Below are 12,083 nucleotides of genomic sequence, written 5' to 3'. Positions count from 1 at the left end.
CCTCTTAAGTTTTACACACCTTTTTTGAACACTGGAATTACTTTTTCCTAATATACCAGCTATGATTTGCCTAAAAATAAACCCCACAAACTGGGAGGCCTGCAAATGTACCGATACACAAAACACAAGGGACTGTAAAATTGTCACTGTGTAGGAAAATGACAAATTTATTAAGATCTAAATATTCACTCTGAGGCTACAGCAGAATAAATGCTGTTACAAACAAAGAAGCACTAGGGTCTAACACTTTATACTGCTGCTAAACAGCTCTCTGCTCTCATAGGTTTGCGTGTTTTAAAACATTTAATGTTCTTGAAGTAATTAATCAAGACTTCAGATGTCATTTTAATACAAATTCCACCAAAAAAAAATGTACAATCAATCAAATGCATCACTGGTTGCCACTGCAAGATAAAAATCATTTAATAACATAACTATGGGAAATTGGTTTAAAAAACATATTTGTTAAATAGTAAGATAAAACTTTAGCAGCATTTAAAAAATTTGAAAGTCCGAAGAGTATGGTAATCTTAAATCGCGAAATGCAACACTCCGAGCTCCAATGCCTGTATTATGAGTGTAAAATGAAGGGTTGGAAGTTTATTATTCCTCTGCCCGGGAAACGGGATGTCTCTATAGTATACGGACAGTAAGACAGACAACGTTTGTACAGATGTGGCTGTATTCAAATCTTACATTTCTGCTTCTATTTCCTTGTTCTCATGCTGGTGGACTCCCACTTTGACAAAGAACTGAGCTGAATTCTTAAAAAAGTGCAAACCAGAAATTTCATGCTCCCTGGACTAGATTTTGGCTGCCTCAGCAGACCTGATGTGCTCCTTCAGCAGTATATATGTCTGTAAAGATACTGAACGCCCCACTGGAGACTCACCAGTCTGTCCTTTAAAGAAAAAAAAAAAAAAACCCAACCAGGAGCAAACATAATTCCTAGCAGCACAGCTATAAATACACTATTCTGCAAGCGCTGTATGAACAAAAGCTGCATTCACTCACATTCCTTCCTTACTTCACTCCAAAAAGAGCCTAAATTGCTGCTTTTGCTTTTTACTCAGAAAAGGTAATTCCAGGTAATCACTAAACAGTTTCTGAGTGATGCCAAGCAATGGACTCGAACTGAGGACAACTCTGAAGGCTACACAGCCCCTGATCCAGATCCTGCATGTGAACGAATGTCAGAGAACCGGCCTTCATTTAGCAGTGTTGCTATCTGCTTTTCTGCATCTCCTTCCAGAACAGCCTAGAATAACACTGATTTTTACCTGACTCTGGACACTGCTAAATTCTCTCAATCCCTTGGATTGATATCCGGGAATAATTCAGGATCTACTAGAGGGGCAAGTACAGAATAACCATAAAGCACCTGCATGCCCCATTGCCATTAAACGACCTCTGCATCAGCTCAGCTTTTTTGCACATGGTTGTCGCCCTTTGCAGCCTCATAACATAATTCAGAATGGTAGTTCAAAATCTCTCCCAACTTGGACTCTGCCTCATTGGGACAGTCCTTCCCGCTCAGCCAAGTGGTTCTTGACACCTTCTTCCGCTTCACCACCAGATGAAGAACCTTGCTAACTGGTGCCCAGTCCTACAACATTGCTGCTTCTTAGTGATTCCTGTTCCAATATAGGGCAGTAATGGGCCAGTTCCACCAGTAAGGAGTGGTTGGGGTTGCTGTTGTCCTACCTGAGGACGAGAGGGGCTTTCGGTTCTCAAAGATTGTCTTTTTCCCTCAGCCACTAATAATGTTTCTGAGACTCCTGATGATAAGCTGTACAAATTGCCTTTGCATAAGGAGATCATTTTAAGAAAATCACAGTATGTAAGACAGCACAAAAGCTGCATATTATGGTAACAGCACTCCTGTCCTTTCGGACTTTAATGCTGCTGAAGAGCAAAGAGGAAAGGATGTTCATTAGGAAAAGCTGATCGCTGGGAAGTGAATTTCTACACAGTATCATCAGTTGTGTGCTCCTCTAGCAAAACTGCTGGACCATCAGAAGGGCGATGCTTTTGGCTTGAAGACCTGCACAATCACGGCTTTACACTCCGTGGAAATTAAAAAGTTCTCTAACTCCTTCTGACAACAGCATGAGAGAACCCTAGGGTTTCACTCAGTGGTTTCCAAACAGAGAATAGCCAAGAATTAAGTGCAAATGTCCAGGGCTGTGAGTAATGGTGTGCACATAAAGTCTATAGCCACTGCACTACAGAGTAATGAGTTACTGAAAAAGCACTTAGAAGTAACTCAGGTATGAAAGGAGCTATATAAAATCAGATTCTGATGTATAATTGAAAACCTGCTGTTCCTTTGCACATTCTTAACAGCGCACAACATTATATATGCTTTTTATTTTATTCTTGAAGCTGTAAATACTACTACCAGCTGTGATCACTGCTCTGTCCAAAACCTGCAGTATTATTTGATTAAATAAATACCTTAAGATTATAAAGCAACTGTGCACCACATCTTGTGATCAGAACAGGCCTGTCCTAAACTAATTCAGAGATGCTCAAGGAGCTCTTTAGTCCCCCAGAGAATTCAGGACAAATCCTTTCTCTTGACTTAAAATATGCAAGAAAAGAAACGACTGAAGGAGGATGAGCTTAGGTGATGGACATGCATGCGGTAGGCTGCTGAAATGAGCAAGCAGTCCTAAGAAAAGGAGAATAATCGGACCCTTGTGCAGGAGACTTTTGCAGGACAAACAGCAGTTGAGTTTTCCACCTTCTGGGAAAAGATTAAAAGATATTAAACCTGAGTGAGTTTGGTTTGTTCCCAAAGAGCCACTGCTCCACCATCCAGCATTGAGAATAAGGCAGAAAGTGTGCAAGTGAGAACTACACTCCAATCTTCCCACCACGCTGTCACTGCAGTGAATGCCAGTGCTTGCTTGCTGCAGAGGATGGGAAATGTAGAGCTTCCTTTCCCAAACTTCACCGAAAGCAGGGGTGAAGTCCCTGCTGACCTGGGCCACTTCTGCATTTGGGCTAGCATCATTGGATCAAGCTTTGAAATATGATGGTCAGTTAAGGGGAAGAAGAAAAACGAGGTACCAAGGAAGGTTAGATTCTCATACAGTTCTCCAGCCTCAAAGAAAACTGTGCTGATTGTACAGGCCAGTACCTGATGGTGTTGCGGTTTGTGTCTTTTTCCCCTCTCCCTGGGATTGTTGCACCAGGGAAACCAAGCTTAGTATTTTTTCTTCTAAGTTTAGGAGCAACAGTTGGTTGTTCCTTGCAAAGACACACAGTGGAAAAGAAAGCAACAGGAGGATTGCTGCAGCCTCCTTTTTCAAAGGCCCTGGTGTTTCTGCTGAACCTCAAATATATCCCCTATCAAGGACAGGAAAGAAAAATAAAAAATTAGAAAGTGTGTTAGCAAATGCTCCCATGCAAAATTCTAAACTTTATTCACTTTTATTTATATATTTAACAATTCTAAAGTATTTACTTCTTGCTTTGACAAAAATGAAAAATATAGGAGCACTTTACTCTCTTTAGGAGAGAAGGGTTATATATACAGCTATGGAGAGATACTGGTTCCTCCTTTACATACAAAGAAAAATAATATTAATAAAAAAGTGCTTCATTGATCAAAAAAAGACTAAGAGCTGCAAGCATTTATTCACACTGTACATCACAGACCCCAAAAACCCGTATCATACCCTCTTGGCACCTGTCATTAGGAACTGCAGAATCTTAGACTTATTTTTGACTGTCTATTTGCACCACAAAACCACACAATGTTAGTGTGTAGAGCTAGACCATGTCTCCTAAAATCAAACTTCTAATCACCCACCTCAATGGAAAAAGCCAGAGAGATAGGAGCTGTATGTTTTCCTTTTCCTGTTCCAACTTTCTCTGTTTTACCTGATACATTAATGCCTAAAGTTCTATTCCAGATATTTACTGCACTGTTTTAGGAACAAATACTTTATAGCTACAACTCCAACTGCAGACCCTGTCTTCTTTGCTTTTCCCTCCTGATGATTTGAAAACGTTTCAAAACATGCACCAGGGAAGATCCCAAGATGCTTTATTACCAGATCCCCTGCCCATAAGGACACAGGCCACTATGCTAAACCAGCTTCCTGGACATTCATTTTTGTCTTGTAAATCTTCAGCTTACACTGCAGCAGTGTAATGATCCTTTCAAAGGGCGTGGGAAGTTTAAACATCAAAAATAAAATTACCTGGACACTTCTTTCCCCATCCGATCAAACAAATGTTCTAAGATGATTTCCTCTGTATGATACTCACTTTGGATTATATAATTCTGACGTTGCACTGAAGGAAAGCACTCCTTTCCCAATACTTGTTAGATTTTTGTTTGAACTTTTCTATTTAAAACTTTCAAATACTCCAGCAGGATTCTTTGTTCTTGAAAATATCACAAGAGAGGTCATAACTTTGTCTCAGCAATAAACTGTGAAGCAGGATATTATCATACACATTTCTTCCTTGTCAGATTGCACTAAACAGGTTCTACTGAAAGGAAAAGGGGATGAGTACCTAACGCTCTCATTTAGAAACATATATTCAAGACGTTTACACTTTAATGAGGTGACTTTATAAGCTGACTCAGATAGGGACAGAAGGAAGAAGAGGAATCCATGATTTATTTTAGATCTCTAATCCTCAGGCAGGATTTTCCTATCTGGAGTACACTGAATATAGCCTGAAAAAGGAGGAAACATCCCAGGAGTATCGCGAACATCAGTGCACTTCTCATGGACCGAGCCTGGTTCAAATACCAGCACAGCACAGCTGTTGTTTAGTTGCTTTGGATATTCTCATTAAGGTGCGAGTCTAATCAATAGCATGAGCATCGGTATGAACCATGACAAGTGCACCGCTCCAAAAGTAGCTCTGCATTCTGAGTAAACCATCCGACAGATGGGGCAAGGATAGAAGTCTAAGGTCTTCTACTTTCCCACTTGTTTTTAAATAATGAATTGCATTTACAGATAGAGGCGCCAGTGTAAAACCAACCTCAGCTCAGCAGCCTGTTCGATCCCCTTCTTCTCACCTCTCAAACGCACGCTTTCCTTAGCCAAAGTTGTCCAGGTGTTTCCACTCAGAGCCACAGCTAACAGGGCTAATGGCAATAAAACACATAGATTATATAGGCAAATACAGAGCCGCTGAGTATGGAAATCTGTGATTGATTCCCCCTTCACGCAGTTGAGGATAACTAAGCCCACTCTAAGAACAGAGAGGGAGAGTGCTCTCTTGGGAAAGAGATTCCCATTTCTTCTAGCAGCAACAGGTTCCCAAACAGCAGTTTCTTGTTTGGAAGTAACAGGAGTGATTGAAAGCACTAGCATTGATGCTACAGATATTCACACTTTGCACACCGACTCTGGACTGATTCCCCTCTTCTCCTTTCCTCCATAAAATAGTCTGTCTGCAACACAGTTCAACAGTGGGATGTACGGGAATCTGGTTCTGGTGCCAGCTCCCTTCCCACTTCACAATCTTCCAGCAAACAAACAAATATATATATATATTATTATATATATATACACACACGCACGCATCACACACACACTCACCCACACGCACGCACGCACACAAATAGGACAGAAAGGAAAGGGGGGAATAACTGGAAAAGGAGAATTCCACAATCCAGTGGTTCATCCTAGACTTCTGTCCTGCTGAGCAGTGTTCCATGCCCCAAACTCCAAAGTGCATGGCTTCTTCAGTCCTCCCAGCCTCCTCCCACCAAGACTGTGCGTGTCTGTTCGGGGAAGAGTCAACACAGCTGTTCCCCCGTTTCTTCCAGGCTGGAGCTTTAATTTGATGTGGCAGTGATGGGTTTATCCAGTTCAAGATCAAGGCTGGAACTACCCGGGTGCAAGCTGCTGTAGCACGATTTGCAGACTCTGCTGGGTTCAAAGAGCTGTTGACTAGGAACTGGCACCTTCTGGTTACAGCAACTGGAGCAAAACACATTTCCACAATTCCTTCGATCAGGAACAGAGGAGAAAGGAAAAATAATATTAGCAGCAGTTTGATGATGTTACCCAAGTTCTACAATTACACTATTTGTAGGTGTTGTGAAGGGGTCACCCTGAAGACTGCAGTTATTACTCCCTAAATAACAGACTGCACGCAAAGACAATCTTCCCGCCCCAGTCTGTACCTTGTGTTACTTGCTTCTAAAACCGAAGCAGAGTTTTAGGGTATGGACACCAGAAGGGCATACAAAGCAAACTCCGACACAGAATTACAGTTCATTAAACGTCTCTACAGCAACTGCCCATCTGCACAGCATTGGCTTGTGTCAAACTGGAGGGAACTTACCCCTCGGTGAAACAGGGCTAAGCTATATCTCCCAGGTACTATATGGGAGCTCAGGCATGGTGCCAGTCAGTATTGTCACTGCTATCTTGTGGGCATATGGCTGAAAGAGAGACAGCAAACAAGGAGCCTTTCTCCATAAGGAATGCATACTCCAGGATGTGGGGAATGGTGTGTTCTGGCCCCTGTTCACTTTTCAAGCTTTGCATTAAAGAAATATTGGATACTGCAGTCCTGGGAGAAGGTAAAAGTCTCTGTTCCTTCACTCTTCTAAAAGCCTATGTCAGTATCAGTATAGAGACATTTTCTTCTGTTTCTTGCAAGTGAACTGTTGGAAGGTTTAAGCATGGGACAGATGAAAAAAAAAAACAGGTTTGGTAGATGCAATCCTCCCGTTGCCCCAACAATACAGTCCCTTTTGCAGTGTTCCCAGCAGTCCCACACTTCTGCACAGAGTAAACAGAGAGTCGACAAGGATCATGCAAAGCCATGAGATGGGCAGCCAGGTCCATGCTTAGAAATGGCATTAATGCTATGGCAGGGTGAGCAGTCTCATGTGCATTCTTCTCAGGTGTCAGCTGATGGAGGCACGCTGGCACATGCACCTCACAGGAGCCAAGGATAAGATTTAAACCTTGAAAATAACTGTTCTTTTCTTGCAAGCCCCCTCAAAACCTGCTGCTGATCAAGCTTAGCCTGATGAGCACTGCAGCGCCCTATCCTCCAAAACTCATCAATTTTTATAAAGAGTTCCAAACAGCACTTCAGGGATCTGAATTTTTCAAGTTTACCTCCATGTCTGATGCCCTTTTCATTAACTCTTTGGCATCAGGATTTTGTACCATTACCATTTTATGCTGGAAAAGTTTTGCTACTGCCAAGAGACTGACAGAAAATTCTGCCTACATCCAGCAGCTTTGATTAATCCTTCATTGCCAAGAGACAAGATTTCCAGATGCTGGTCACTGATGGAGAGAGAATCAGCAAAGAGAAATCCCATTTCTCATTTCAGTGCGCTAATTTTCTCAGCTCTGCACAGCAACTCCTGGTTTCAAAGCCACTACCCTAGCACTAGGAGACTCACAACAGCTAGCCTTTTTGCCTTTTGGTTTTGAAGTCTTCTTAAGGACTCTGTTAGAAATTACTATCAGAAGAAACAGCAGGAGTGAAAACAGTCCAATGAGGTGTTATATAGAAAAGCCCTGCGGAAAAGCAGTTCAGTCATCTCCCATCTCTGCTGCTGAAAGAACGATTATCCAGCAGAAACTTACTGTTGACAGACGAGGTCAAAAAACAACCAGGGAAATTAAAACAGATACTTGTTTGTTGTAGCTCACCAGCTTGCTAACACATGCCTGTTTTCTGCCTGTTTTCTTTCTTGTTTTATTACTGTGTGACAGAGAACAGCGTTTGATAGCTGTTCTTCCACTAGCTTCAGAAAGCTCTGAACAACTCAGTTCTTTCTATCCCGGTGGACCTCTGCTTCACTTGAGAAATTAAAAATAGAGATGCTAAAACACAATGGAAAAGTGACCTTTCTCCTCTGAGAAATGAGGCACCCTTCCTCTGTTAAAATCACGACTTCTTCTTACTAAATCTTGGCTGTCTATCCATCTTTTGTAATACTAACCCTCTATCAGCTTTGCATTGCCTGTTACTGTCATGGTATTTTCACTCCTGAAAATTAGCGGTGATTTTTTGTCAACTCACTGCACAGCTGTACTAGAATTGTTCGCTAACATGCGGACTTCTCCCACAATTAAGGCAAAAAGGGAAAGAATCAAAAATAAAAGCATCATGGCTAAACTTGAAGGCTAATCTCTTTTCGGTTAGAAGTGAAGCATTCTCTGTTACTCAAACGATTTACGGATGGTGAGTGTTAGTGTAATCCACATCACAGTTTAAGCTACCAAAAGCCAAGTCCTAAATGCCTTTTAGGAGAGGCCTTTTTAGAGCCATCTGAATCTAAACACCCAACAGATTGTGCTATCCACCCACAACTCATTGCTAGTGATTTCTAGGCAAGTGAAAAACAAAGAGGGGGAGCAGACCAAGTTAGTTTGGAGAAGTTACCAAGAAAACGCAGACAGACAACAGACAGAGGCTGTTGTAAATGCTCACCAGATTTGATCAACACGTTCAATGTCCCTGCAAGGAGGGGAGAAAGAGCTCAGAGGGGAACTAGCAAAAGAAGCAAATAGTGGCAATGAAGGAAGCTGGATATTTTTATCCTGCTCAAGGCCTTAGAGTATGTGGTTTTCAACTCATTTCCACTCTCAGATAAGGTGGTGAGCAGATTTCCACTGGTCACTGGGCTTTATGAAAATGTAAACTATAAAAATGTTTGTTTTTCTTGTTGTGTAGGACACTATTCCTTATTGGTCTCTATCATACAAAAACTGTGGCTTAATAAGGAGAGCAGAGCCTATTGAACCCAGGTTAGACATTTGAAAGACAAAGAAACAAAGACACTTAAGGGAAATTTGCAACAAAACTTGAAACCCTTAAACAATTTTAACTGCTCATGGTGTTGGAGGTGTCCCTGTGCACTAGTTCTCCAGAGTCTGGGCCTAGAAAATATAAATATAGATGCTAAATGCCAGCGTAGGGAAGCAAGGAGGCAGGGTGACGATGCTGAATGGGATACACTTCACAATGGATAACTAAATAAACAAACCCGCTAGAAAAAGGACAAAGGAAAACATCATCTTAGCTCTTACAAAATCCTTCAGATACATATTGTATGCTTAACAATTATATTTTTCATCTGAAGCCGTAAGACATACTTAAATAAATTTGCACAAACACACTGAACATGAAACTTGGAAAAATCAAAACCATTCAACTTCTGTTTATTCTTCCCTGGGTTTGTTTATCTTTACAAGATGACTAAATGGAGCAAAATATAAAATGGACACAAACCAAGAAAGTTCCTTTTATTGCCTACAACTTCAAAAAGCAACAGAGCATCAAAATGGGATAACTGCCATTTATCTAAATGATAATTCTTTTAATCATTTTGTGATGTCCAGAATTCAGGAATAGGGTTTTGTTTGAAAATGTAACTTCAAAATCAGATTCTCTGTCTTAAACTAGAATATGATCTCATCAAAAGGTGACTACCACCTGTCCTTCGTTAAGCTCCTGCTACTAGCATTATCTATTGTGGCCTCTGTGAGTGACATATTTTGCAAAGAATAATCCAGCAACTTTTATTTCATGTAGGTGTCTCTTTCAGATTCTCTTACAAAAGTAATTTAATGAAAAGGGAAGAATGGTTAGAGAAGGAAAGCAGCAGTTTTTCAACCAGTAATAGAAAAAAAGATGCTATTCATATATTTGCAGTATTGAAGGCAAAGCAGACAAAACAGTATTTTTATTATTTCCACCCACTTAAAAAGCTGTGTAAACAGCAAATTGCCTCCAAATTCACTTTGAGGGGAAAAGGCTGGTTATGTTTAGGCCAGGGTGGAGCAGGCACCAAATACGGCTTTTGAAATATGTACTCTGAATGCAGTGAAACGTAACAGGAGAAACTGTTCTGTTTTCCCAAAGCTCTTAGTTCTTTATTTGCTTCAGGAGCATAGATGATCCTCCTACTCTGAAATTCTTAGTTTGACATTCATCCTTGACAAAGGAACTACATGTCAAAAGAAAACTCTTTCCTAGTTTAAAAGCAGAAGTAACAATTCAAGCCCTGACCTTGCCTGCCGGTTAGCTGATAGCCCCTTCTATCCTCTAGCAATACACAAGTTACCTGCAGTGGTGCTTCCTGCTGGCAAGCCAGAACGTACTGTCACAACCGTAGCAGTGTGCAGCGAGGTGGTCTGGAAGCCATCGCGTCACCTGGGAGAAATAAAAGACAAGATACGTTTATCAAGGAGATATCACTTAATTAGAAACAAAACCATCTCATTTGAGCTCACCAAGTCAAAGCAAAGCAGCATGAGGAAAGTGTTTGTTCTGTTTTAAGAGCACAAATGCAGTCTTGCAACGGTGAAAGAAAGAGAAGAGAGAAACCTTCCCCTTGAAAACTGTTACACTAATTTCCTCTCAGACAAACGGAAACAAAGTCATAAAGCCCAATTCCCTGGTTTCTTTCTGTCTTTCAAAAATATCCAGGCCAAGAATATTTACAAAGCATGTGTCAGTGTAAGGCTCCTTTAGCTATTCATCCCTGTCACAGCTTTCCAAAGAGAGTTCATAGACAGTGGATAGCAGAGGGCTCATAGGCACAGGTACTGACGATATTCAAAGTATGAGAGACAAGTGAATGCAAGGGAGATAGTTCACAGGAACTGGCATATGACCAAAGGAAGTAGTATAATTTGAATTATGAATATCCCATCCTACCAGAAGGAAAGAATGATGAATTTACAGGGATTTAGTCTGTACCTCTGTGTCCTGTTTATCCACCTGTTCCCAGCTGGCTTCAGAGAAAATCTCTGTGCTGCAGCGAGACAAGCAGTTCTGATCCAGATTGCTTTCCGAGTCGGGTATAGAAGTCTGTTGGCAAACAAACACAGCTGAACAGAACTATCCCATATTCCTACTTCCACGCAAATAAAAACTGGACAAGGGTGAGGGGGAATGAAAAGGGTGTCTCCTGCTAGGAAAGAGCAGACTATATTTATCCTGGGAGGCCTTATGTCATAACCGCTAACCTCTGTACAATACACGTGGCAGCAAAGGCAAGAATTCCATTTTGAAAGGAACTACAAATGCCACAAGTTGAAGCAGTTTGTGCAGCGGCAAACTGCAAGAAAACAGGTCTTTTCTTGACCCTCCGATGACAGCATGATGGAAGGTGGAATGGATTTAAAATCTATGTGTTATCATGAAGTTCTAGCAACCTACTGGGTGATTAACAGCGGGAACCTAAAACCTGCTATCTGTGGCTCCAATTTCAGAGTCTCATTTCATTTCCAAGGTTGTTTCACTTTCAAAACTGATACTAGTAACACATACAGCCTGTCGTCTGCAGAAGTTCTAGAAAGATACCAGCCAAAAATCACACACGGAAAACCAAGAATTTGAGCCATTTCCATGGGTAGTTTGGGGGGAATAATGCATTCTCAATATAGTCTAGCCAGGTAGAACTGTATTTTAATTGACCTAAATAAAACTCAGCCAGCCCTTAAATACATGAAAGGATCGAGAATTCTTGCTGGGTCTGCTAGTGCCTGAGGAATTGGCACCTCGGGAGTTATGGAAGAAAACCCTGTTACTCCCAAGCGGAGGCAGAAATAGAAGATAAAGATCAGATTCTTTAAAACAGTGGAATTTTCTAAAGGACACAGTGATCTCACTCCCAGCCCTACACTACAATTTGTGAAGGCCCTTAAAAAATCAAAGTATAATAAATTAAGCCAAAGCACCACATTCCTCCAAGGAATTCAAGCTCCTGCAGTGAGAGAAGTCGCACTGAATTTCAATGATGTTCAGCTGAAATGGATGCCCAGAATGAGCACTTAACAGCTGTTAGTATTGTCATCTCTAACTTGAAGAGCCAAGAAGCCCCTGAATCTCTCTCTCAACAAATGTACCTGGGACTATTCAGCACCTCTGCCACTTCTAAACAAATTAGGAGAAACATAAACAAAAGTTGGGAACCTCTTATAAATGTATAGTTTTTTTTTCAAATTTGCAAGCATATGGAACGCATTATAATGTGCGTGTAGGAAAAGGAAATTTTTGGTAGGTATCAGGCCAACCTCAGGACCTACAGGCCAACCTCAGGACCTACGGGCCAAGGCTCT

General features: G+C 41.2%; 1 protein-coding gene across 2 annotated transcripts in view; it reads right to left on the bottom strand.

Annotated features, from left to right (window-relative positions):
* Positions 1-130: 130 nt before the first annotated feature.
* Positions 131-12,083, bottom strand: part of MTMR3 (myotubularin related protein 3) — a 48,015-nt gene continuing 36,062 nt past the window's right edge. Inside the window, exons 16-18 of one of the 2 annotated variants that reach the window (XM_067306760.1) lie at positions 10,720-10,830; positions 10,082-10,170; positions 131-5,987 (exon numbers count right to left, since the gene is read on the bottom strand). In XM_067306760.1, coding sequence (XP_067162861.1) covers positions 5,816-5,987; positions 10,082-10,170; positions 10,720-10,830 — 372 coding nt within the window. In that variant the 3' untranslated portion in view covers positions 131-5,815. The remainder of the gene's footprint in view (positions 5,988-10,081; positions 10,171-10,719; positions 10,831-12,083) is intronic. The other variant, XM_067306761.1, reaches the window with a different exon arrangement.

Source organism: Apteryx mantelli, chromosome 17 (assembly GCF_036417845.1).
Source record: "Apteryx mantelli isolate bAptMan1 chromosome 17, bAptMan1.hap1, whole genome shotgun sequence".
NCBI classification, from domain to species: domain Eukaryota; kingdom Metazoa; phylum Chordata; class Aves; order Apterygiformes; family Apterygidae; genus Apteryx; species Apteryx mantelli.
The sequence above is the reverse complement of the archived record's forward strand: the minus strand, read 5'-3'. Positions and strand labels throughout refer to the sequence as shown.